Source organism: Phyllopteryx taeniolatus, chromosome 21, assembly GCF_024500385.1.
Source record: "Phyllopteryx taeniolatus isolate TA_2022b chromosome 21, UOR_Ptae_1.2, whole genome shotgun sequence".
In the NCBI taxonomy this organism is placed as follows: domain Eukaryota; kingdom Metazoa; phylum Chordata; class Actinopteri; order Syngnathiformes; family Syngnathidae; genus Phyllopteryx; species Phyllopteryx taeniolatus.
The window spans coordinates 14,142,300-14,169,061 of record NC_084522.1 but is presented as its reverse complement, the minus strand read 5'-3'; the positions used below and the strand labels follow the sequence as shown (position 1 = coordinate 14,169,061).

Genomic DNA, 26,762 nt, shown 5'->3' with positions numbered 1-26,762 from the left:
CCGGTATCGGTACTCACCCATCTCAACTAGTAACATGTAGTTGTCCTACTAGTCAGCCAAAAATGATCATACTAGTGTGCTTCTTAAAGTGTGGTACAAGTACCACTGGTGGTTGGCGGGCTCCCTTCTTGTAGTGCGTGAAGAATCACTGAATTAAATGTTCAACATAATGTTACAGTGGCTTAAACTTTTTTTTTCCCAGTACAGCATACAGCTCAGTTGTATATAACCTTTAAGTACGATACACTTGCATTTAACATATTTTAAACCTAAATTTATTTAGGTAAAAAAAAAAATTAACTTGTGCGATACATTTTAATTTAATCGTTATTTAAGTGCAGTTTTGTTTCCCCTATATTTAAGTGCAGGGTTGACGTTCAAACTCCAGTACATTCAATGGCTTAAAATAATGTTAAAAATACTTTTTAGGATTAAAGCTTCCATCTCGTCTTTGTTGAAGTATACTATAGTATTTTGATGTCGGTCATGATGTAGAAAGTATTTTTTAATGCGGTACTTGGTATATAAAGTTTGAGAACCCCTCCAATAAGACGCAGTCGTTCTACTAGTGGGCTGAATTGCCTTAGTTAATTTAAAAAAAAAAAATAAAAAAAAAAAAGGACAAAGCGAGTACACGGACCACTGGATATCAATAATATTTCACCTAAGTGTACGTATATGAATATTTCCTTGAAATAATGCGGTGGTATAAGTGTTTCTGGCGCCCTCTAGAGGCTAAAAAGCGAAGCCCATCTTCACTGACACGAATGATCAACCCTCATCCAAGGCTCACGTCACTTTTACCAGCCTTGCTACCCGCCCCCCGGCACACTTTAAACCTACTAATACCAACTGTAATATTCACTACGTGCACCCACGTCCGTCCGCGCGCACTGTTGATAGCACACGAAAAAGTCAACATAACGTTGCCCCGTCCTTTTTGATAGGCTTCACAGTCTCCACTTCAAAGGAAAAGCGCTGCGGAGTAAAAGTACGACAGCTTTTCCCCAGAGGAATTGAGGCGAAGCGGAGCTGCATCGGAGGGGGAAACGGGCTCTTGGCAAATCATTGAAAGTTGGAGTGTCTTGAATGGGGAAGCGTACGTGAAATTCACTCAGCTCGAACAGGAAAAGAGGACAAGCAGCTGCAAACATATTGCGACGTACAAAGTGTCAAGAGGTAAGTTGGGCAGCACCGTTACACGACGGACTCTTTCTTCAATTCACTCGGGCCGTTTATTCCTCTTCAAAGTTTCAACACTATTTCCACCGTGGCGCGTGTACTATTTGAGACAGCGTTTGTGGCGTCGTTTCATTAAAAAGATGCATAAAAAAAACTCGCGTGACAGGCAAATTAAGAAAGAGGCGGAAAAGAGCTAAACATCAAAGTTGAGCTAGCTAACAGGCCCTAACTTGTCCTCCTTTCTGTTGTTTGTTTAAGAGAACCGCGATAAGACAAGCCCACTAAACGGTTTTTGTTGTTTTTTTTTTTTAAATTATGATTATTTTTTAAGTTAATTTCCCCCTCAGTGAGAACATGAACAAAAACTTGTGGGGTTTAGAAAACTGGTCCATTAGGTTAATTCCGGTTGTTACGTAAAAAGTTTTCTAACGTAAACTGTGACGTACCGCTTCAAAGTTGCTCATGCCTTTTTCACGTGACATGGCCATTTAAGGCAGAACACTTGTTTTATTGCTTTCGCATTTCTTAACGTGTGGTTCCTTTATGTCCTCGGAGACTCCCCGCTTGCGCCACGTTAGTTCGCGTTTGTGGACAGAACCGCTCCCTAAGCTTGTACGCAAAGTGCGTATAAAGCTGTGACAGGCACAGAAACTACAGTTTCGGTTTGAAAGTCAATTCTAGGATGCTCCAACCTGTCAAGTACAGGTTTGTCTTCAATAGATATTAGAGTACATTTGTGCAGTAAGTCTAAATACAGCAAATATCTTCTTAGGGCTTTATATCAGTAATTTATGTGTGTGCTGTGACATTTCTGGGTCTAGTGCAGGGTGTAATGTTTTGCATCACCTCTGTCAAACGTTGTGATAGTAAAGTCAACACTGTTGCCATGGAAACATTGTTAAAATGAGTTTTCAGCACTCCCACACACTTTAAACTTACACGCGCACATTTCTCCAAATGAGCGGCAAAGCGTGCTTGCAAGCCGTTTCCTCCCAGTTCGAGTTTACTGTAAAACTCATGTAGCCAAAATAGGTTTTCAAAATGTGTATTTAAACACCAAACGGTTCAATCACGCCATATAATTTCATCTAATGAAAGGCTGAAATCTGAATGCTAACATACAACCCTAAACGCCATGAGATAGGCCAGCAGAAATTAGCATAGATGTCACAGTAATTATGAACCTACAAAAACTGTGACTTTAACACACATGTAGCAGCAACACATATTAACAGAGCATACAACAAAAGAGGATTAAACATTGTATATTTAAAAAAACAAAATGTCCAACCAAACCATTTGGTTTCGTCTCACAAAAGTCTGCTAGCTTAATATTCACGTATAATGCAAAACACCATAGATGGGCTAACAGAAATTAGGTTCACATTAGGTTCTGCTAGTTTAACCTATACAGAGCAGCAACACATACAAACTGAGCATACAACAATACTCGCAGACATATACTCTGTCTGCTCTCTGGGAACAACGATTATTACTGATGGGGACTCCGATGTTAATGGGGGACCACTACCGCCTCTTTTTTTCTGCTCAGTGCGGCACAAAGTGATGCTACACTGAAAGTGTGGAACTTAAAATGTGGCCTTGCCTGTATACAGCACTGCAAAAAAAAAAAACAAACAAACAAAAAAAACTAAAAAAATCTGCGCTAAGAATAAAAGTGTCTTCCATTGATGGCTCGTGTAGCTGGTCTTTGGACTTTGGCATGTTGCATGATATAATGTCATGCTACAGGTATGTGCCAAAAAAAATTGAATATCGAGGGAATGTCCATTTATTTCAATAATTTGTTTAAAAAAGTGAAACTTCTGTTATATTAGTTCACCGCGCACAAAGTGAAATATGTAAAGCGTTTGTTTCAATTTTGATGATTATGGAAGAAATCCATCCATCCATTTTCTGAGCCGCTTCTCCTCACTAGGGTCGCGGGCGTGCTGGAGCCTATGCCAGCTGTCATCGGGCAGGAGGCGGGGTACACCCTGAACTGGTTGCCAGCCAATCGCAGGGCACATCGAAACAAACAACCATTCGCACTCACAGTCATGCCTACGGGCAATTTAGAGTCTCCAATTCATGCATGTTTTTGGGATGTGGGAGGAAACCGGAGTACCCGGAGAAAAGCCACGCAGGCACGGGGAGAACATGCAAACTCCACACAGGCGGGGCCGGGGATTGAATCCGGGTCCTCAGAACTGTGAGGCTGACGCTCTAACCAGTCAGCCACCGTGCCGCCATTATGGAAGAAAGACACAGAAAAAAAATTCAGCATTTCACAAAATTTTTATATTTCATGTGCCCAACAAAAAAGGATCTTAAACACAGAAATGTTGCCCTTCTGAAAAGTATATTAAAGTAATATGCCCTCAGTACTTTGGGCCTCCTTTTTCATTAATTACAGCATCAAGGCATGATCAGCCTTTGGCACAATTCAGGTGTTATTGTAGCCCAAGTAGCTTTGATATTGGCCTTCAGATCATCTGCACTTCAGGGTTTGTGTTCCCTTATCGTCCTCTTGATAAAACCCCTTAAATTCTCAATGGGGTTCAAGTGAGGCGGGTTTGCTGCCCAATCAAGTACTGTTATTCCATGGCTCTTAAACCAGGTATTGGTAGTTTTGGATTTGTCAGCAGGTGCCAAATCCTGCTGGAAAATAAAATCATTGTCTCCAAAAAGCTCTTCGGCAGCTGGAAGCATGAAGTGCTCTACAATTTCCTGGTAGACAGCTGTGTTGACTGTGGACTTGATAAAAGATAATGGACCCACCCCTGCAAATGACATGGCTCCCCTAACCATTAGGATATTTAACACTGGACTTTAAGCTGCTTGACTTTTGTGCTTCTCTAGTTTTCCTCCAGACTATGGGACCTTGATTTCCAAATGAAATGCAAAATTGACTTTAATCTTAGAAGAGGACTTTGAGCCGGACCTTTTTCTCCTTAGCCCAGCACAGACGCTTCTGACGTTGTTTTTGGTTCAGGATTTGGTTGACTCATGGATTTGGTTCAGCAGTTGCTTGACTTATAGAATTCTACAGCTGTAGCCCATGTCCTGTAGAGGTCTGTATGTGGTGGTTCGTGATGCACTGACACCAGCCTCAGTCCACTCCTTATGAAGCTCTACTAGATTTGTGAATCCCGGTTGCTTGACAACCCTCTCAAGGCTGCAGTCATCCCTGTCACCTGTGCACCTTTTCCAGCCACATTTTCCCCTTCCTCTGTTAATGTACTTTGATACAGCGCTCTGTGAGCATCCAGCTTCTTTTGCAATTTCTTTTTGAGACTTTTTCCTCCTTATGGAGGGTGTCTAATGAATGGTTTTCTGCACAACCGTCAAGTCAGCAGTCTTCTCCATGATTCTGAAGCCTACTAATCCAGACTGAGACCATTTAAACGCTGAGGAAAACCTCTGCAGGTGTTTTGTGTTAATTAGCTGACAAGATTGGGACACAGGGAGCCTGCAATTTTGAGCTTTGTCATGATATTCTAATTTTGTGAAATACTGGATTTGTTTATTTTAATTTGTTTTATCTTTCTGCCAAAATCATCAAAAATGAAACAAAACGCTTGAAATATTTCACTTTGTGTGTGGTGAACTAATATAACATGCAAGTTTAACTTTTTGAAACAAATTATTGAAATAAATTTACTTTCCATCGATATTCAAATTTTTTTGGCACCCAAATTTATATACATACCAGACTGAATAGTCAGGGTTTGCCATCTCTGTCTGTTCTGTGTGTAATCGAACTGTACTGCTTTATGGAAAGTTCTAAACAGCTCAGCGTTGTCAAAGATGGGTTGATGGAACACACCATTACTGTTGATTGTAATGGGTGAAATTGTTTCGTTTGATTTTGTTGTCCCTCACTCATTATTTCGATAGTCGCAAATTCGCGATATGAAAACACCAATTGAGCATGCTTTTCACTTGCTGAAGAGAAAAGTGACAACAGCAATACTCACAAAATAGCAGCAAGTGAAGGTGGCTGCAGTGAAAGCCTGACAAAACTCTGAAGTTGGTGATGTCCGTAGGCTCCAGACAGTCCATGCAAGCATTCATTGTCAACAAATGATTTTCATCCAAGTATTAAAAACATGTTCATATACATCATGTCACTATCACTAAACACCTTACACACATGTATGTCATTTATTTATACAAATATGATATGCAGTATATGTATACACGAACAAAGCCTAAACATCGGCTATTGTCATCTTTGGTAGCTCTTGAAGACATCTTGTGGATAAAAAAAAAAAGAAAAAGTAGACATTTAAAGTTCCTTGGGGTGCTTAGTCCTGGTCTCCTGTTCTAGGGTCCCGCTATTTAGCCGAGCTAGAAGGAAGTGCTTCAACCTGCTTTGCCGAATGCGGAAGTTGGTTGCGCATAACCCCCATGCAACTGAACATTTCTGTTTGGTGGAAATGGCGCTTAAAAAATACATTGACACCTACATTTTGGTATTGGAAGTAGGCAAGACTTAAAGTTAGCACATGAAGCACAAGGAGAAAACAGACTCGTGAAGTCAGCCGTACAAAACACAATTGTTGTTTTTTTTTTTTTTTGGCTGTATAAACTGTACCTGCTAAATCAGTGGCCATCGTGTTTCAACCAGCGAGCATTGTAATACAAATGATTTCCATTCAAATATTTTTCATCCAAATCGTTTCAGATCAACATCATAAACCTTTGTACTACTACTACTACTCGCCCTTTGATGATATATGATGGAGATGTAGCGTTTAAGCAGAAAGGGCCCCACTCGGCCGTTTGTGCGTAAGTCCTTTTTTAAGCGCTTGGGCTTGCGGCCGTTACATTTACACGGATTCTTACATCGACCGCCACGTGTAAGATTGAATGAATGTGGAAACACCAAAGAAAGTATCAAAGTACACCACAACACCAAAGATGAAGCACACTTGGCACCATCAGACAGCCGCCGCCCATTGGTCCAGCATCAGTGTTCACGTGGACGCTGGTTCCTCTTGCCATGGGCTTCGTCCCCACTGTCGAGGAGGGCGCCTGCCCCCCACCCCTGCTGGGCAGCGACAGGGGTGGTCTGACCCAGCCGTCAAGAAAGAAAAAAGAGAGAGGGAGGGAAAAAAAAAGAAAATTTGTGACTGTGACAGTTTAGATACATTTGATAGCTTTCTAAGTCTGTTTTACAATATTATTAGTATGTGTAGCGTATAATGTAATTGCATCCAAACTTTAAGTGCAATATGATGTTTCCTCTTAATCACATGGGAGAATATGGCACAAAGAATTACTGAAGGTGAGTCGACGTTGGCCTTTTTGTCATAATGTAGAGTTAAGAAAATAAATCAAATCAAACCACTTAGCATTAATTCTGATAACAGATCTGCCTGGGAGGTAAGTCGCTTCACTTAAAGGCAGACTCTTTGCAATGTAATTCTCTTTTTTTTAACGACTTAGGATGGGCAGATTTTTTTTAATTTAAAAATTATTTTTTTTTTAGGCTCCACTGTGCTGTTCGATTAATTGTTTTGAGCAAATGTTGGTGAGCTGCTGTAATTAGTTCAAAGGACATATCTGCATTTACTGTGTGTGGTGTTTAATTTTGTTGCTTTTTAACCTGACAGAATGGCTTTGGTGAGTCATGTGCAAATGAGTGCTATCTGGGCTCGATGGTTGCCTTACAGTTCCAGTAGTTTGACAGAAAAACATTCCGTGTGTACGCCCGGATCCCATAATTTCACTCAGGGCTAAATAAATACCCAATCCTTAACATGTTAGAACCGAAACGAAATCTGCTCTCCTGTTTGCTCATTTGAACCACAATGAGCCAGACATATTGATGGACTCAGATCAGTGATTTTAGTGGTCACCAATGGGATACAGCAGGGTCAATGAAATCCTCATGATGATTAACATAATCAGATGAACTGAAAGAGTCACCATGACTTTATAACTGCCAGTTAATAGGTTTTAAAGTCCAGACTTGCGTTGTGTGATACTGCAAGACTTTGTATGGATTCCTTACCAAGTATATACTAGCGAGTCGCTCTACGCCAGTCCGAAGGTACATACACGCTGGCTCTCAAGTCGTACTTTTTATCTGCACGGTCTATGCACACTCAGGACTGACAACAAGGCGCTCTAAAGTGGCCACACCAGCTGACTATCTGAAGGGAAAATGTATTTACGAGGTGTAGGCCCAGCTAGCTAGTTAACTGAGAGAGAAAATACGATCACTTCTAATCCATGTATGCAATAACTAATTTTATGTAACGCCTGCAGAAGCAACGCCTGTGTGTGTCATCATATCATATGTTGTTTGTGAAGTAATTTCGTGTGCAAATGTGCATTTAAAAAAAAAAAAAAAAAAAATGAGTGAAGTTTCTTGGGACATTTTCATGAAAAGGTTTTAGTGGCAGGGAGTGTCGTGGTACACCCCGCAGCAGATGGTGCAACAATTCCTATCCACTCCCAGTCCCAAATCCAGATACAAATGTGTGGGTTGCGTCAGGAAGGGCATCTGGGGTAAAAACTGCGCCAAACCAATCATGCGAGTGATTCAATGTTGTGACCCCTGACAGGGAAACAATGAGGTTTTGCAACAAGATAATAATCAATAAATGTTGTTGTCGTTGAATGTACTCGTCCGTCCGGCCCACTTCACATCAATGAATGAATGAATGTTGCCTCTCAACTAAAATGATTTGGACACACTTGCTTTACAGGGTCTTTAACATTCATATTCATCACATTGAAAGTCACATGTTGGTTTTTTTTAATGCCTGCTTCCCAAATATTGTTTATTTGCAAAACAGCATTCATAATTTTTAATCTGACAATTATAAATAATTACTCCTTAAATATTTAAGCAGGTAAGATCCAAAAGGTATGCATTTTTCTAATGTTAGCATGAGCGTTTACGTGACACAATTACTGGGATGATAAATACAGAAAGATTTGCGGGAGTCAACATTTAAAATCAACAGATTAAAAGTGACTTGCAATGTTTTTGGCGCCCATTTCGTGTGTTCCGCAAACATATTTGTGTGTGTCATTAACTGTGCGCACCTCGTAGAAATTCGCCTTATGACGTTCAGTCCGTTGTCTTGTTTGCGGGCTGATCAGACACAACATGGCGCACGCACTTGCGTCTCCAAGCAACGGGCCAACCCGATCAAGGCGGGGTCTGTGCTCGATGTCCTCGGCGTATGCTTAATACAAATAACGCGCCTGCGCATGGTGCTCCGATGACGTCACACCTCCCGGTACCAGCCTTCAGACGCAGCCGCACACAAATCACGCAAATGCGCGGAACTCGAACATTCATGTGGTTTCGCCCGCGGGTGGCTCGAGGTATGCGGTCATGTGCACGCGTGATGCCGGCGGAGACATTTGTTAGGGGAGGCGTTGCTTTTTCCCCCCAAAGAGAATAAAATCAGGCGCACCAAAAAAAAAAAAAAAAGTTTTATGTTGGAGGCGGTCTTAAGAAAAGCCACGTGGTTTTCCTGTTCGTATCAGAGACGTTGTGTACAAAGCAAGATGACTTAGTTGCGTCTCGGACAGTTTTCGATTGATGTGCTGTGCTTCCTCGTGGGTGCAGTCTTGTCAAACGCTCGTAGCTGTCCAACTGGTTCGCAATTACTGCACATACTTCATTAAATAAATGCACAAAGATTTTTGGATTATCTCCGCCAAGGAGGTAATGTTTTCTCCAGAATTTGTCATTTTGGCTTTGAAGAACTTTATACTCTCTATATAGCCAATTGTATGTGTACATATACACTGTATATTCTTCTGAATAACATTCTGATCCGTACACGCTCCCATTTTGAGATACTTGACCAGAATCGGATGACGTACGTTGGTATGCTTTATCTGCCTTTTGTAAGGAAAAGTGCATGTAAATTATTACTAATTGTATTGCATTCTGCACATTCACAATTACTCCCAATGTGTTTGTGACAGAAGTATGATTCAATGTATGACTGATATTGTTGCCAGACCTTAAAATCCATACGAAACATGTAACGATGCACCACGACACACGCCTTTGTGCCTCCAATCCAAATACAGCCATATCAGCTCACAGGGCTACCAAACATAATGTAATTATAATCATTATTATTACTTTAAATTCATTTAAAAAAATGTAAGCCTTAATCGATGATAAATTTCCTTAGTAAGCCTCCGGGTGCTTGTCATGTGACTACTTTTTCTGGTGACTGTCATCTTACCTGAATGAGCAAAACTTGCTACCTACCACTTGTGCTAGTTCGACTACGTGAAGTGGAGCTCGAGCTACAGATACCCCTGAAATTGCGGCCCCCCTCAGCTCATTTAGATCAGCGGTATGGGAGCATTTCGGCTACCCGCTTAAAACCAGCAATGGAAGTCATAATAGTGGGCAAGACCCAGTCTATTTGCTGTAATGCTTCAAAAAACCTCCCAAGTTAGGGGCCATATGTCGAACATGTTAATGCACCTTAAAAGACACCAGCGCACAATACATTGCCAAATGTATTTACTGATTATGTACATAAATTATATATATTAGAAATAAATCAATATAACAAACCTATTACTAGTAATATAATGAATATATTTGTTTATTTATAAAACAATTCTATTTCTAAAACTGTACTCTTTTATAGGACAGGTGTCATAAATCAAGGTACAAATCGAATCTTTAACTTTAGTGTATTGTTACAGTCCTAGTACTGTATCCATATGGTGCACACAGAGATCTTCAGCTTGATTTAGATTTTTAAGATGGACCCGGATGCTTTTTTTTGTTTGCAATAGCTTCATTCTGGAGGAATAAAGACTAATTTGTTAAATTTATCTTGCACATTCATCATCTACAGGGATGATTGAAAAGTAACTGCCTATTTTAAAATACTTATTTATTCATATGTTGTAATATTTTATTTGTGCATGTTCCACGATTAAAGGAGCAAGTCTTTTCTACCAAACCAACGACTTGCAGGGCGACTAGGAGAAGTTGTGTCTTCCATCCCACAAGAGTTCCTTGTGAAATCACTTAATGCGGTTCCCAGGCGGCTTGAGAAACTGGTGGCTAATGCCGGCGCCCCTATCGAATTTTTAATAAAACTCCATGCAATACATTTTCTTCTCATGTTCATTTCTTGCAAGAATTATAGTTCAGAAATAAAGTACAAGTACTTAAAAATAGGGAGTTATTTTTCAATCACCCGGTGTATATAAGAGTGCACAGGCCTGTTTGAGGAAGAAGCATATCTACAAATGCCAGTGTCAAAATTATTACGTAATTACACGTCTCCAGTCAAAAATTATAATGACTGTACTGTCACATACTTACTGGAGTAGGTAAGATTCAAAGAAGTGTTCTTATTAACGTCTTACTTTCCTGCAACAGCATTTCCCTTTTTTGAATTGCCAGGATGTTGTCTCGGCTAAGCGAGCGGCTATGGGCAGACTGGATTTGGTTTCCTGGAGGCTTTGGTTGGGCCGACATGAAGGACCCCAATGTCGTCCTACCTCAGTTACCAGACCTTTGGGCTTTCATCCCGATTGCCATCTGCTTCCTGGTTGTCAGACCGATATTTGAAAGGCAAGTCATTGTCACTGTTGGTGAGCGCATTCTATTGGCCTGATAATCTTTCTGACAAGTTAGCATATGTGCTTTTGATTTTTACAGCTGGATAGCGGTTCCTCTGGCGTCTCTGCTGGGAGTGAGGGACAAAAAGCGTGTTAGCCCTCCCTTGAATCCCTTACTGGAGGCCCACTTCTGCAGTATATCCAAGCAACCCACACAGGTAAACAAAAGAACACAGCTACGTACTTTTGTGTTATTTGGCAGCGACACAACTAACAAACTCAGTGTATTGTTGACATAAAGCAGTATCTAAACACTCAAGCACAGCACTGACTTTTCTTTCCTCTGTCCTTGTTTTCAGAGCTCCTTAGAAAAGTTAAGTAAACAGACAGACTACTCCGTGCGACAGGTGCAACGATGGTTCAAGCAGCGGCGGAACCAGGACCGACCCAGCAAGATAAAAAAGTTTCAGGAAGCCAGGTAGCTCGAACTCTTATACTGGATACTGTTAATAAAATAATCTACATTTTTCCTTTTCATCATTACACCGCCAACAAATATTGAAGTTTATTATACAGTGTTTAATCACAGTATTGTATCACAGTTAAGAATGTTACTTAAACATTACATGTACAGGTTTTATGATGGGGACAATTTGAGCCATGTACAAATTTCAATATTTTTTTTCAAATATCCCATACACTGCTAGACATAACTATGAACCGGTTAAGCGGTGTTGAGAATGGATGGATGCTCGCCATAAATGAGTACGCGCTATTTGAAAAGGAGACTTTTTATCAATTCCTCAGTGAACGCAAGTACAATTTTCATGATTTCAGCCTCACCTGTGCTTGAATTCTTCTGAACAAAATGTTTTAAATCTCAAATTTATCTATACTATATATTTAATCTTTAATTGATTTGCAACATTAACAATTGACAATAATTTGATATCAACACAAATCTCATATTTGTAATCAGCGGCCCACGTTTGTGCGACTATTTCGTAGTATAGTATGCCAAAGAAAAGGAAACGTGAGGTTTTTTTGAACAAATCAGTTGGTTTGTACTCGTTTGTATTGAGCCCCCTGAAATGAGAACATCCATCCATTTTTGTTCACTTATTCGGGGTCGGGTCGTGGAGGCGGCACCTTAAGTGGTGTTCGTCCAGCTCTTCCGGGGGTATACGGAGGCATTCTCAGACCAGCTGGGAGACGTCTCTCCAGCATCTCCTTCCACGGGGCTCCCAGTGGGACATGCCCGGAACACCTCATAAGGGAAATGTTCAGGAGGCTTCTTAATCAGATTCATGTCTACCAACGGTTTCCGAGATTGCCACCACAACCAGAACCAACCACTGTATGGTGACGGCTTCGATCGGCCACGGAGGCACCGAGCAAGGCCCACTCCGACTCAATGTCCCCTGCCTCCCCCAGGACGCGGTGAAAGTCCTGTCGGAAGTGAAACTCTTTCTGACGTGGGACTAAGACCGACTTTTTCAACAGAACCTCACAATATGTTTGGGTCTGCCATTTCGGACCAACGGAGCCAATACACCACCAAGTGGTGATCGGTTGACAGCTCTGTCCATCTCTTCCCTCCGAGTGTACATTGCCCGTGTGAGCATTGAAATCCCCCAGCAGAACGAGGGAGTCCCAGCGGGAGCGCTCTCCAGCAACACCCGTAAGAGCATCCAAAAAGGGTGGGTGCTTTGATCTGCTGCTTAGTGCGTACGCACAAACAACAGCAAAGACCCATCCCATACCCCTCACTTGAAAAGTAACATCATAAGAGCTGTTTTTTTGTGTGTGTGTGTGTGTTTGGTCCCTTTCCTAGCACCCGTTCTGCCCTGGGGGAAACTAATAAAGCATAAAGCCCCCAACAACTTAGCTCCTAAGATCATTAGGACATCAAAACTCCCCCACTGCTGTAAGGTGACACCTCAGGGAGAAGGTTATGGGAACAGTGGTTTTAAAATACGGTAACTTGGATGTCAACCAGCATCACACAACAGATTGGGTTTGATTTTGAAGGTTCCACTTTATGTACATGTCATTCATAACATACTGCAACTTATTGTTGGTTTTTGTTTACTACTCTTTTATTTTTTTCTACCTTTTGCACCTTTTTGAAATATTCGTCCAGCTTTATCTTTTTATTGTTCTCGTTGTCTTGTTTATCACATGGATTCTGAAATTTGAAGTTAAACCAACAAAATTATGTTTAGCAGTGTGAACGCAATGAATTCTTGTTTGTGCTATTCATTACTACAGCGATAGTGTGATTAGGTTTCACTGGTATGACATGTTTTTCTTATGACGTAAAGTAGAAGGAAGTTATGAGAGGTAAGTACAGGTAAGAGAGATACTCTTGCACTTCAGCGCAAATGAAAGAATATTTTGTGTGACAACTACTTTCTCTTTTCAGTTGGAGATTTACCTTTTACCTTTTTGCTTTCTTTGCTGGCCTGGCAACCCTTATTGATGTGAGTCTAACGTTATACCGTTGGAAATACTGTTGGCATGGCAACATGTATATTGATCTTCCCGCAAGTGGAACCTAATGGAGGCATTTTTGTGATGTTGCCAACAAATGTTCTGGCGGGATCCTAACAGTTGTCTCTCCCCTCTCAGAAACCATGGTTCTATAATATGACGAGGATGTGGGATAACTTCCCAAAAATGGTATGCTAATCGATGGGGTGACTACTTTCTTTGTTCATTTTCTGTCAAATCATTTTTGAATTGCATGAATTTTTATTAGCTGTTTCTGGCTGTGTTGTTCACGGAATCACTTAAGTAATACTAAGGTTCTGTTGCAAGTCTAAAACATCCCATGTTTGTCTTTTTTCTCTAGCCACTCTTAGCATCTCAGTACTGGTACTACATGATTGAACTGGGCTTCTATGTATCCCTGCTTGTGAGCGTAGCGTCAGATGTCAAGCGTAAGGTAAGCACGTGGACTGTCACCTAAATATTGAATGCAGTGTTGATTTTGAAAATGCCAAGCTACTTAATTCCTATTTCAAGGCCTTCTGCGTCATCAATCGGTTAGAGTCATGAGAGACCACACTTGGCTGGTGATGTGCTTTTTTTGTCACGAGGTGCCCTGTGAGTTAATGTGTGACTCAAGCGAGCAGGGCTGGAAAACGTCCTGTGTAGCCGACAGCTTTGCCATTTTTGCACACAGGGCAGAACTGCTGAAAGCAAATAGGCAGTTCATCAGTGACAACAATTGTTTCATTACTTCAGTGCACCAACTAGAGTTGTGACTGCCCTTGTTGATGGTTATAATGTCAAAGGCATATATATGTATGGTATTATCCCATGTTATCATACAGTAGTATGTGTATTGCCCCTGCTTTGGATTGTCATGAATCAATCTTGTTGCTGCTAGAATTCAAGTATTTTCCAAGAAAGGTGGCGTAAATGTAAATATGCCTTATTACTACATTAATGGCTGCAATGAGGTCAAATGGGTTTTCAAAACATGGTTGGACACAGTGCAGTACAATAGCTCAATGAATTTACATGAAATGATCAGATGGATGTGCAGACTTTGAGCTTTAATTTAGTTGACTGAGCAAAAAGATTGCACACAAAATTGAGGAACTAGAGCATTTTTTAAACACAATCCCTTCATTCCAAGTAATTGGACAGATTAAATAACTAAAAGTGTTATGTTCGTTTCTAATACTTGGCTGAAAGACTTTTGGTTGCATTGGCTGCTTAAAGTGTAACTCATTGACATCACCAGATGCTGGGTTTCCTCTTTTTCAAATGCTCTGCTAGGCCTTTACTGTAGTGGTTTTCAGTGGCAGTTTTTGGGCCTTTCTCTCTGAAATTTAACCTTTAACGGGTGACTGACTTGGCCATTCAAGAATATTTCAGTGATTTGCTTTAATAAAGTCTCAGGTTGTTTTGGCTGTTTTGGGTTATTGTCCACCTGTATTATGAATGCCGTTCAATCAATGTGGCAGCATTTGGTTGGATTTGAACCAACAGTATGTCTCCTGAGCACCTCAGAAATCATACGTCTGCTTCTCTTCTGTGTCACATCATCAATAAGCATTGGTGACCTCGTGCCCATGCCGTTACAATCCCTTCACCTTGTTGTACAGACGATGTGGTATGCTTTAGATCAGTGGTCACCAACCTTTTTGAGGCTGAGGGCTACTTCGTGAGCACCGATAGTATGAAGGGCTACATGACCTATTTGCAGCAAACTTCTGAAATAACAAAACTGCACGGATCACTTTTTAGTAGTAATCATAATAAAAAGAATAGCAGTAGTAGTAGTAACACTATGTGAAGAGACTGCTCACGATATGTGGTATGGTAATTATTTTTCTCAATAACGGTAAAGAAAACATGTTTAAACAAGAAACATTTATTTATGTTTATGTGCGCAAATATTTGAAAGTCAGGTGGAACACCTGCTGTCCTTGTAGTGCAGGGTTGTCAAACTCATTTTTGTTGCGGGCCACATCACAGTTATGGTTCCACTCGGAGGGCCGTCCTGGCTGCAAACCCATATGATTGACTCATATTATTACATATACACAAATTAATGGATAATTACTTTTGAAATCAGAAGCCAGTAAAAACTGTTTGTTCACCGACAGTATGTATGGCTCTATTTTATTTTAAAAGGGGCGTTGGTAACAAAAAAATGCTTGTAATATCGCAACATTTTTTAAAAGTGAAGCCGATTTGCAATTTTAGTATTTTAGCAAGAAACACAGTCGATGCACTCTCGCGGGCCACATAAAATGACGTGGCGGGCCGGAGCTGGCCCGCAGGCCACCAGTTTGACACCCGTTTTGTAGTGCAAATGATCATTTGTAACATTTTTAGGACAAAGACATCATCCATCTTCTTGTCACAAGTTATAGTCCATTCTGAACATGTTTTAACATTTTGTGCAATATTTTTCATGCAATATTGATATGATGCTTTCAAAACCACCATATGGCACCAGTGTGTTGGAATCTGTTGTATAATTTGACACTGCAACTCTAGGCGTGTTCTGTGTTTGTTCTTGATAAAGTACATGTTGGAAAAGGCTGAGTCACATAGATAGGTTGAACCAAAAAAGCAGGAAATTTTCATAGCTGCTGTGCATACACATCTGTACTTTTCTTTGTCCACAAGGCACCGAAAGTTTGGTGCCGACTGATGGGCTTTGGGGTGGAGGTCATTTTGAAGAGTTAGGATTTCTATCTCTACCTGTCCAACATCCAAGTTGAACAAAGCACCTAGCTGCTCAGCAGGTGATGTCATGTCCACTTGCATGAAGGGATTTGGAATGAATGGTTCAAGTTAATCAAAGTCACAAAACCTGTCTTCAAATTCCTGTCCTAGTCTGTTTATGACTTGGGAGTACTTGTTCACTTCATCCAAAGCTCCAGGTGCAGAAGCATTGTCATCTAACACTGACTGCACAAAGGGAAAGTGCAGCATTTTTTTGCTCTGTAAATGCACCGAAAAAAATTTCATCTTTGGTTTAAATGCATTTATTGCACTTATCATGTGAACAACAGCCTTACCTTTACCTTGCAGCTCACGATTGAAATGCTTCAGTTTCTCAGTCAAATCTGTTAAAAACGCGAGGTCAAGTATCCATTCCATGTCCTTATGCAGCGATGTGTCTTCCCCCTTAGACTGCATGAACAATTTGATTTCACTCAGAAGTGACAAAAAACGCTGCAGAATTCATCCGTCCCTTGCTGAGTCATCGGATTTCGGTGTTAAGTAATGGGTCACCATATTCCGTGGACAACTCCTCCAATAGCACACGAAACCTCCTGTGTTGTTTGGCTTTGGAGCGGATGCCATTTATTATGTTCACGACAGGGGTCATCACATGATCAAAGCCGGTCACTTTTGCACATATCGCCTGCTGGTGAATGATGCAGTGGTAGTGTAGAAACTTCGGGAAGTCTGGATCACCTTTGCCATTGCAATAAAGCCGGCATGCCGGCCTGTCATGGCTGGTCACCGACACCAGCTTCTCTAATGGCACCTTTTTCTCCACGAAGAAGCTTTTCACCACGTTATAGATGTCAATTCCCCTTGTTGTTGTCTTCAGTGGCAGAAGTGTCAGGAGTTCTTCTTTTGTAGAATAATTATCAAACACCATTCGGATAAATGTCATTAGCTGAGCTGTGCTGGGGCTGTCCACCGACTCGTGAGACTGAATGCTAAACCACCTGAACGTAGCGAGATCCTGGTCCAGTTGCTCTGTTAAGTTCTCCGACATAGATGACACTCGTCTAGCCATGACAAGTTTTGAAGTGTCTCTCCACATTGGTATTGCAACAGTCCTCCCGCAAATAAGACACAAACATTTGAGTTTGACACCCCTGCTTTAGATCATGAGCTGTACCAAGCCTTCTCCAAACTCTTTCTTGCCGTCATTCTGGTAGAGGTTGACCTTGAGTTCATCTGTCCAAAGAATGTTCTTCTCAAACTGTGCTGGCTTTTTGAAATGTTTTTTTTTGTTTGTTTTTATTTTTTATTTTTTATTTGCAATGTCCAATCTATCCATCCATCCATCCATCCATTTTCTGAGCCGCTTCTCCTCACTAGGGTCGCGGGCATGCTGGAGCCTATCCCAGCTGTCATCGGGCAGGAGGCGGGGTACACCCTGAACTGGTTGCCAGCCAATCGCAGGGCATGTCCAATCTAGCCAATAGCCTTTTATACGCTTAATTGATAATGACTTAACGAAGGAATTGGCAACACCTGCCCATGAAATGGCCTTTGAGTCAATTGTCCAATTACTTTTGGTCTCTTTTTTTTAAAAAAAAAAAAGGCTGGCACCATTTAAGGAGCGGAAACTCCTGAAACCTTCATCCAATTTGAATGTGGAAACCTTCAAATAAAAGCTGAGTCTGCACTTTGTGTCCATGTCCATGAAATAAATATTATTTAATGAAACATATTACAATAGGTGTGTATATATATATATATATATAAAAACTTGTCAGTGTATTTTAAATGCTACTTGACAGTGGTTGAGAGGAGACAGACCGAGCGAACTTTATAACAAAATGCATTATTCAAAGACAGCAGTAGCAAAAGCAATACGGTAGTTGATGTCAATTGAGAAGTCGCAATGTGTATCACAAGTAAAAAAAAAATAATAATAAATGAAAAAAGCCAAACACTTGTGTAATGTAAATCAGACACTCTACCTTTTTTGATCACTTGTAGGATTATGACAGCCAAGCTAGCTGTGAGTGAGTGAGTGTGTGTCGAAAGTACTGGCCTTTTCGGGGAGGCTTGTTTGGAGGATCTTCGTCAACATCAATCTGAAAGGGAACGCTAAATGATTCTAAGCTAACTTGAGGGCTTTCGGTTTTGAAAAGCTCCGTTAAAATTGAGCGAAGGTTCAAGAGTGACATTACCGGATGTTATGCACAGATACTGACATGTTGAGAATTTGTCACGTTTTAACTGAACAAACTCAAAAGTGACGTGATGGGGCTGCGTGCTCAGATACCGAGAGGTTTGATGTGATTTTGTTCCATTCATCCATTCTCTGCACTGCTTATCCTATTCAGGGTCACTGGGTGGGATTTTGTTACATGTAATTTACCTGAACTATCTCTGTGGTTTTCTGGGATGCTGTTGTGTTGAAACAAGTTTAGCAACTGTTTGGTTAATTTTTCTTTCACCCCCCCCCCCCCGTTTTATGTAGATTTGTTAATGATGTGTAAATGTTCTGCACTGATGTGTAACAAAGTGTGAGTTAATCATTAGTAAAAACAGAACATCAGTTTGCTGCCCATCAGTAACTGATCTTTGCAGCTTAATCAATAAGTCACTAAGCACAGTACTTTTTTCTTTTTTCTTTCTTCTCTCCAGGATTTCAAAGAGCAAATTGTTCACCATATTGCCACCATTGTGCTCATCGGTTTCTCCTGGCTGGTCAACTATATCAGGGGAGGGACTTTGATCATGTTAGCGCATGACGCCTCTGACTATCTCATGGAGGTATTACACTTTGATCTCATGCACGATAGTACGCCTCAGTATTTTGGTTTAATGTCTCAAACAATAATATCACTAAACCACCACTCTTTGGTCAACGCGTCAAATGTTGTACATAAAACAAACCTGTAATGTATCTTTTTCACATTTTTACTGTCAATACAGTAATGTAACAGCATCACACTTTCTCTGTTCCACACTCGTTCAAAAGAAAATGGATTGATTGACTTTGAACTTTGATTTTACCATTAATTACTCCCGTCATTTACCGCACGCATGTTGAATGCATGCATAAGCAATGTGCAACGTCATAACCTGTTGTTTTAGCTGTCCTCATGTCAAGAAACCTGGCGTCACATCAATGTTACCCTGATATAAAGTCCAAAAATGATTCCTACATTGCAAACCTTTTGAGTTGGTTATGTTTTATTTGTTCAATCAGTATCTTCTAGTTGGAAATGAGGTAAAAAGATCCCGGTATATTCCAGCATCGAGATTCTTGCATAATCTAAAACATTGGAATCAAGTCAACATTTAGAACAGGAATTATTATGAGAATTGGATATCCTTGTATTGAGAGAGTATTATTGATTTTGGATGTCGAACTTTGTCAAAATGTAATGAAATAATGAAAATAACAATACATTTTTAAATCAGTCAGTTGCACATTTGTTTGCTTTTTTTTTGCCACTTTCTGGTAACATTTTCAGCCGAAAGGTAGCATAAACCAAACAAAACTCCACCTATTCATTGTCTCCATGTTGGGCGGTGTCTGCCCTCTAGATGTGAAAAATGGTTACGTTAATCCTGTGACGTGTCTTTTTTTTATCTTCTCAGTCGGCCAAGATGTTCAACTATGCAGGTTGGAAGAGGACGTGCAACTTCATATTCGTTGTCTTTGCTGTAGTTTTCATCATCACCCGCCTCGTCATTTTCCCTTTCTGGTAAACATCCTATTGCACAAGACTTTCTTCTTGTTTTTATAATGAGTCATTAAGTGAATAAGATTATGAGGGACAACTGGTGCACAATTGACTAGTCCAAGCAAATCTCGTCATGCTTGATGATGCTTTGAACTAACTAAAGATATCCACATTTTTATTGGATCCATTGTTTTGGTGCTGTTAAGTACATATATTTCTGTGCCTCCACACAGAAAATCCCAAAGTTGGTCTTTGTTTCAGCTTCTGCTACTATACAGTAAATTGCACAGCTGTCACAAGGCCAGTTTTTCTGTTACATTATACTAGTTTAGAAATGTAACAAGCAGATAGAACTTGCTGCCAACAGGCCATGTATCAAAGTACTGTAATTCTATAATTTGTCATTTTAGCATCGACACTTTTTGTGTGTGTATTAAGCGGAACAATTTCCATCATGACAACAGGCGCATTATCCACCATCGTGGCCTGGTTCAATGGGCTTTTGATGGCGAATGTAGGTGGTTGTGACTGCTCGCTCTGTTCTTGCGTGCAGCATCATACACGCTACGTTGGTGTACCCTCTGACCCTCTACGAGCCCTTCTTCGGCTTCTACTTCTTCAACGGTCTGCTGCTGTTGCTGCTGGCTCTGCACGTCTTCTGGGCGGCGCTCATAGTACGCATGGTCATCAAGTTCCTCCCCGGCAATGTAAGAAGCACGCATTTGGTCTCAAATGAAGCGCCGCTACACGTACGAGCTCTTCTTTTTCCCATTGACAGGAAATTGTTGAGGATGAACGGAGCGACAAAGAAGAGACCGAGTCAGAGGAAGAAGATGGCAGCGGCGAGCGGACCAGAAAGTTGAAAAATGGACACAAGAATGGTCACATTCACAATGGCCATACCCCGCTCAACAACAACCGCCAAAAAAAGTACTAAGTGGACTTTGAGAGCAGTGCAAGGTGGGGAAGTCGAGGCCTTACATGCGCCCCTCTCTTGAAAGCCAAAGAATATGATTGTGGCATGCGGAGAGGCAACACGAAATATTTTCTCACACACTATTCACCTCTAAATAGTACCAATTCTGATCACTGGAAATTGACCAAGGAACAATGGAGACCATGATTATGTGCCTTTGGTACTGAGGTCTCTTGTTCGCTTTTTTCACTTCATCAAATTTAGTTGTTGCTGCTCTACTTGTAGCTTCATGGCTTGTTACTGGAAGTGTTTTTTTTTTTTTTTTTTTTTTTTTTTTTCTCTCTCTCCCCCCACCCCTCTGAGGTACAGACGGACATACCCTTCCCGCACAGCATCGGGTTAACACTGTTCTAAGTAGTATTGCCTTTAAACCTGACTAATTACATTCAAGCCAGTGATACAAAGAAGGCAGTTCTTAGTATGGGCCATTTCCTGATTTAAGTCAATTTACTGACACGTAGTAGTAACTTTGTTACAATAATGTGCAAAGCAAAATACTGTATGGCAAATAAGAATTTTAACAGTTTGCGAAAGTGAGCCGCCAAGGTCGAATTGCGCCTTGATGAAAGCAAGTTGTAGTTGCTTTGCCTTTTTGGCAACAAAACCTGCACACACAGTCCAAAATCATTTTAACGTGTTATTTTTGTTTATGCTTAATATATATTTTTTTGTTTTGTGATTGTATTTGTTTCCAGTCCTGTTTAAATGAGAAAAGTAACTCTGACCCAAATACAGTCTTCCTTCTTTATGGGATGGAGTCAGTAGAATTTATTTTCATTTTTTTCCGTAACCAAAGATGCACTTTATGGCTTCCTTTATGGATCCGTTTAATTGTAGTCAGAGCATATAGGTTTACATTTGGATCTCAATCTAATTCATTTTCCCCAGAGGTTTGGCTCCTTTTGTCAGTGTTTTGGTTCAATGTTAACAAAAAGAGCTTGATTTGTTAAATCTACAAGTGCCTTTATCGTTTGGATTGTGAGTTGTTACTAAATGCCATCTTTTGTACCTCAACACATCAACACAATACGCACTGTCGCGCTCTGAGCCGATTCTTACACCAATTGTTTCCTGCCTCCTCCCATCCGCTCCTTCCAAACAGCTTTGCCTCTAAAGTGTTTTTAGTCTATGTTTTGCTGTTGTGTAATATCACAAGGATTAAAAAATATTTGTATAAAATGATTTTTTACTTTTTGGGGGGAATTTGAGTCAGCAATTTACCAGGCTACTTCCAGAACAGTCTTTGTCTTAAGAGGAGCCCTCGTCTGCGCTCTTCTTGACATATTGTACACAAGGCTGTCAGCGCTCTCTTGTGGTAATGGCAAGTACAACAGTATGCACAAAGTAGTTTTACAGTGCATATTTTGCCTATACATATATATTGTATTTTTTCATTTTATATTATATATACGGGGGGGGGGGGGGGGGAATTGGACAGGCACCAATTGTGCAAGTTGTCCCACTTAAAAAGATTGAAAGACTTGAGAGTATGAGAAAAACAAATCCAGGAAATCACATCATATGATTGAAGAATTTATTTGTATGTTCTTATAAAAAATATTTATACAGTTGCCAACCAGCAATAACTCTGGCTCTCATAGACCTGTTACTTCCATCTTTCAGAAGGTATTCGATCATCCGTACATTACCCTTATTAAATGGCACCGGTTTTGACTTAACTGAATTTTTAAAAAAAAAAAATTAAAAAAAACACCACCTGTTCACAACCACAAACAGACTCCAACCTCTCCACCATGGACAAGACCAGAGATCTGTCTTAGGACAGCAGGACAAAATTGTAAACCTACACAAGGCTGGGATGAGCTACTCTACAACAGGCAAGCAGCTTGGTAAGAAAAGATCAACTGTTGGTGTAGTTATTAAAAGATGGCGAATGAAAGATGATTAACAATCTGCCTCAAGAGCCCACCTGTGGGGTATCAATGATCTTGAGAATGGTGAATCAGCCCAAAACAACGGGGTGGGGAGGGGGGGGGGGGGGCGGCGCTGGTCAATGGCCTCAAGAGAGCAGGGACCACAATCACAAAGGTTACCATTAGTAACACACTGTCGTCATGGATTCAAATCCTGAAGTGCCCGAAAGTTCCCGCTGCTTAAGCCAGGACATACCCAGGCCCCTCTAAAGTTTGCCAGTGATCGTCTGGATGATCCAGAGGAGGTTTGGGGGAATGTCATGTGGTCAGATGAGACCAAAATAGAACCTTTTGGTACAAACTCCGCTTACCGTGTTTGGAGGAAGAAGAATGATGAGTGCCATCACCATACCCACGGTGCAGCATGGGGGTGGAAACCTCATGCTTTGGGGCTGCTTCCTGCAAAGGTGACAGGACGACTGATCCGTGTTAAGGAGAGGATGAATGGGGCCATGTATCGTGAGGTTTTGGGCAAAAACCTCCTTCCCTCCATAAGAGCAATGAACATGGAACGTGCCGGAGTCTTCCAGCGAGAAATGACCCCAAAAACACAATCGAACAATTAACAATAACAATTTGTCAAACCTCAAGTGTTCTCACCGGAAAGCCATTTAAGCATTTCTATATCATTGACATTGAGCTTAAGGTCCATGTTCTAACAAGCTTTTTGTCCTTGCTAGAAAGGCAATTTAGTGCACTAGTAGAATGACTGTTTTACATTTTCTGCAAAGCCGTCTGAACATTAATTTGATGTCTTTGCTAATCCAGCATAAGGTCAGTGTACGACTTGTAGTATGCGTTTTGTCCTCACTAGTAGGACAACTTTGGTATACTAGTAGGATAACTATACGTTACTAGTGCACGTTACTCGTGAGCCAAACTTTTGCACTAGTTGACAACTACATGCAACTAGTACTACTCGTAACATTATAAAATTTTAGTTAATATATAGCACAGTCATTCTCAATTTTTACCACCTAATAAAAATAGCTCTCCGAGTACCACCATCATGATGACCAACTTTAAAATACAGTTGTGTAGTAGGCCTAAGTGAAACTGAGGTTTTATTCCTTAAAAGTCTGTTTAATGTCATTGTAAGCCACCTGTAACATTATACAGTTTCAACATTAACACTGTGCTTGAATATAGCAACATTTTTACAAATGTACTTACAGTAAATAATGATTAAATTAAGATGAATTGAAAATAAAAATTCAATAAATATTTTACATAAACTAGTAAGACGGTCTTTCTACTAGTGTGTTGGATTGTACCGGTACATGACGACTGCTCAAATGGATTTCCATAGTTCTCAGCATACACAGATGGTAGTCCAGATATTCACATTTGCAAACTGACTCCCCATTCGAGTGATTGCTTATGTAAAACGTTGGAGAAAGTGCGAGTGCGTGTTTATTCTTTTCAAACCAACAACCAGCTTTAGTTCCCTCCCGCCTCCCCTTGTTTTGGCACGCAACCTAAAAGGCCTTCTAGGCTAATTGAACACAACGGCCGATCACTTTACACGCACGGTCGTGAAGATTGTTCATTTGAATGTCGCAGGGTCAGTTTCTGCCCCGCCACGGCCACGTGTCAATTGCGATTGCATCTCCTGTTTCGCCTGCGCATACTATCCTTACTCCTCCCAAATCCGCAAATGTTTTGTCCTCTTTGTGGTACCTAGTCAGCCTTTATGTAACACATAAGGTCAGCATCTAAATTTGAACAGTGTGAAGTCTTAAGCGGTGACACGTAAACGCCTCCTTTGACAAGAGAACAAAAGTGTGTCGGGTGTTTGATTCACTTGCACGCTGTCGACTTATCAAATTCCCTCTTAAGTATTAATAAGGGCTTACAGCTCCAGAGGAGGCCGCAAGACGCAAGCGTACGCCATGAATGTTGCAGGAATGCGAGTACCCAATATCCTTTTAAGTTGTTAGGGACATAAATCAGTTCACACATGTACAATGTTATCTCAGTGCAGTGTAATGTTCCCCAAGGTGTGTGCGAGTAAGCTCATTTTCTCATGTAATGATCATGAGGGAAGGAAGATGAGCGTAAAAGCTGCGCTAACCAATCACCGTCTTATGTAAGTGACATTATAAGGAAGCAGCGGCGGAACCAACGCAGGTGTTTGAAACTCTTCGAAAGTTTGGACGCATGGCGGAAAACCCGCAAAGACAATAGAGTCCTTGCAGTGCAAGCATGGCTGCGTGGTAAGTTAGATTATCTATTCACTGTGCATTTATTTCTTGTTTCGGTGTAATGTTCAGATTGTAAGCATGTCTGTGATGCTTGAATGTTTTGGCACATCCTGAATACCAAAATAAAAGTGTATGAATGTTTGTATCCCTCAATATATAATGCATGCAGTGAAATCATACAGGTATGTAAAAAAAAAAAAAAAAGAATGTTGCATGCCCACTTTACAAAACGGGGAACTTCAAAAGATTTCAGTATTAACGACTTTTTTTTCTCAATCAGATATCTGTTAATCTTTAACTATAGCTCTATCTTATCTATCGCTCAGATATTATCGCTCTCTATCTCTGTAGCTATCGTTCTCTATATCAATTGTTTTCTCAGAACTATAGCGCTATATCTCTAGCCGTTTCTCTCGCTCTCTTATCTTTCTATCGTTATCTCGATCCATCTATCGATAGCGATCTCTCCAACTCTTTCTCTAGCTCTAGCTCAGATATCTATCCATTTCTATCACTCCTGGTGTCTATGCATTGCTGTAGGCTATCTAGACTATCTCTCATCATGTCTTTGTCTACCCATCACTTAATCTCTCTATCTCTTTCTCTCAAATATCTCGAACCAAATCTTGCTCTATTTCAAATATTTCTCAATTTCCATCACTAGAGATGCCTATTTCTCCATCATATAGCGGTATCTATAACGACCTATCTCTTTAGCTCTATCGAAGATCTGTTGTATCTCTATCTCAGAATCTATTGCTACCTTTCTCTATATCGCTTTAGCTCTTTCTCTATACTGGATGTATTTATCCCCCTCTCAGATGTCTATCTGACCACCTATCGGTCTTATCTAATCTATCTAGTTATGCTACACCGAACACAATTAAAAATGGCAAAAGAAAGCAAGCTGTATATGCATAATTTATCAGTAAGCCATTTTCAGTGGGTTCTGTACTGAATGTTATCAACCATCTACAACCAACAGACAAGAATGTCATGACATTTATCAGAAGCGTAAAGAAGCACTCGTTCATCTTCATCTTTGTCTCTTTTGTAGCATGGAGGTCATCGTCTCCTTGGTACACATTTGAACTGACACTGGGGGGAATCGGCCACATGGACCACAGGGCACATCCTGCGCCCCCGTTGGAGGTTGATGTGGATCTGGGCTTTGCTCTCTTCTTCCTCTTCCTTCTGTGTTTCTTCCTGCTGGTGACGGTGGTGCGCTGTGCCCAGACGGTGGTCGACCCTTACGGTTCCATCTCCACCTCCACCTATCAGGAGGAGCAGATTACATGAAGACCCTGAATAGTTGCGACGGACTAGAAACTAAATCTACTACAACAACAACAACAAAATCTTAAATACACTCTTGTAAATGTGATCTATTTGAGTGTTTGACTTACTGTAAACGTACGGTGCTTAATAGATTCCTTAGACCACCATCCAATTTAAGGTTTATAACACAGCTAACCATAATTAACAGCATTGCTATTTTTAATGTTTTCTTTAATAGTTAATACACCACCAGTAGTAGTAGAAACTCTTCAACTGCAATGATATTGTTAATGCTAAAATGTCTCTAATAATGTACTCCAGTTCTACACCACTACAAACTCCAAGCACAACAATAAACATATTGTTAAATGAATACCTCTCTGACAGTGTCTATTAAAACATGATCACATTTGTAAAGACAGACTATTTCATACAGCTCTCATATTGGACAACATTGTACAGTGCAAGTGGTCATTATTGGATTGACAGTAGTTTTTATATTGTACAGTGGGTATAAAATGTCCACATACCCCTGCTCAAATGCCAGATTTGTGTGATAAATCATTTCAAAAAAAATTCCACCGTTGAAAAAATGCCTGTTTTTTGTTTGTTTTTTAATTTAATGAAAACGTAGGCCTACTACGCTACAGTATTTTAATGTTGATCATTATGCTGGCACTTGGAGACAGTATTT

General features: G+C 40.5%; 2 protein-coding genes across 5 annotated transcripts; both read left to right on the top strand.

The window, feature by feature from the left end:
• The first annotated feature begins 824 nt into the window (after positions 1-824).
• On the top strand, positions 825-21,831 carry cers2a (ceramide synthase 2a). Of its 3 annotated transcripts, none has more exons than XM_061759633.1 (11): positions 825-1,179; positions 10,577-10,771; positions 10,859-10,976; positions 11,118-11,236; positions 13,184-13,241; positions 13,390-13,440; positions 13,613-13,705; positions 18,628-18,756; positions 19,591-19,697; positions 20,230-20,383; positions 20,455-21,831. In XM_061759633.1, the coding sequence occupies exons 2-11, from the start codon at positions 10,602-10,604 to the stop codon at positions 20,611-20,613; spliced, it is 1,158 nt and encodes a 385-aa protein (XP_061615617.1). In that variant the 5' UTR covers positions 825-1,179; positions 10,577-10,601; the 3' UTR covers positions 20,614-21,831. The 3 variants fall into 3 exon arrangements, with proteins under 3 accessions (XP_061615617.1, XP_061615616.1, XP_061615618.1); XM_061759632.1 differs by having other exon boundaries at positions 827-1,179; positions 10,601-10,771; XM_061759634.1 differs by lacking the exon at positions 825-1,179 and adding an exon at positions 8,755-8,878 and having other exon boundaries at positions 10,601-10,771.
• A 261-nt stretch (positions 21,832-22,092) lies between these two features.
• Positions 22,093-26,534, top strand: LOC133470801 (cortexin domain-containing 1 protein-like). 2 transcript variants are annotated; one of them, XM_061759637.1, is made up of 3 exons: positions 22,093-22,502; positions 24,587-24,802; positions 25,848-26,534. In XM_061759637.1, the coding sequence occupies exon 3, from the start codon at positions 25,907-25,909 to the stop codon at positions 26,087-26,089; it is 183 nt and encodes a 60-aa protein (XP_061615621.1). In that variant the 5' UTR covers positions 22,093-22,502; positions 24,587-24,802; positions 25,848-25,906; the 3' UTR covers positions 26,090-26,534. The 2 variants fall into 2 exon arrangements, with proteins under 2 accessions (XP_061615621.1, XP_061615620.1); XM_061759636.1 differs by lacking the exon at positions 22,093-22,502 and having other exon boundaries at positions 23,863-24,802.
• The last annotated feature ends 228 nt before the right edge of the window (positions 26,535-26,762 follow it).

Bases quoted from the DNA above. Each gene is read 5' to 3' on its own strand.
- cers2a (XM_061759633.1), top strand. From the start codon at position 10,602: ATGTTGTCTCGGCTAAGCGAGCGGCTATGGGCAGACTGGATTTGGTTT. The intron at 18,757-19,590 runs GTATTACACTTT...TTATCTTCTCAG, and splicing joins CCTCTGACTATCTCATGGAG to TCGGCCAAGATGTTCAACTA. The intron at 19,698-20,229 runs GTAAACATCCTA...TCTTGCGTGCAG, and splicing joins CTCGTCATTTTCCCTTTCTG to CATCATACACGCTACGTTGG.
- LOC133470801 (XM_061759637.1), top strand. From the start codon at position 25,907: ATGGACCACAGGGCACATCCTGCGCCCCCGTTGGAGGTTGATGTGGAT.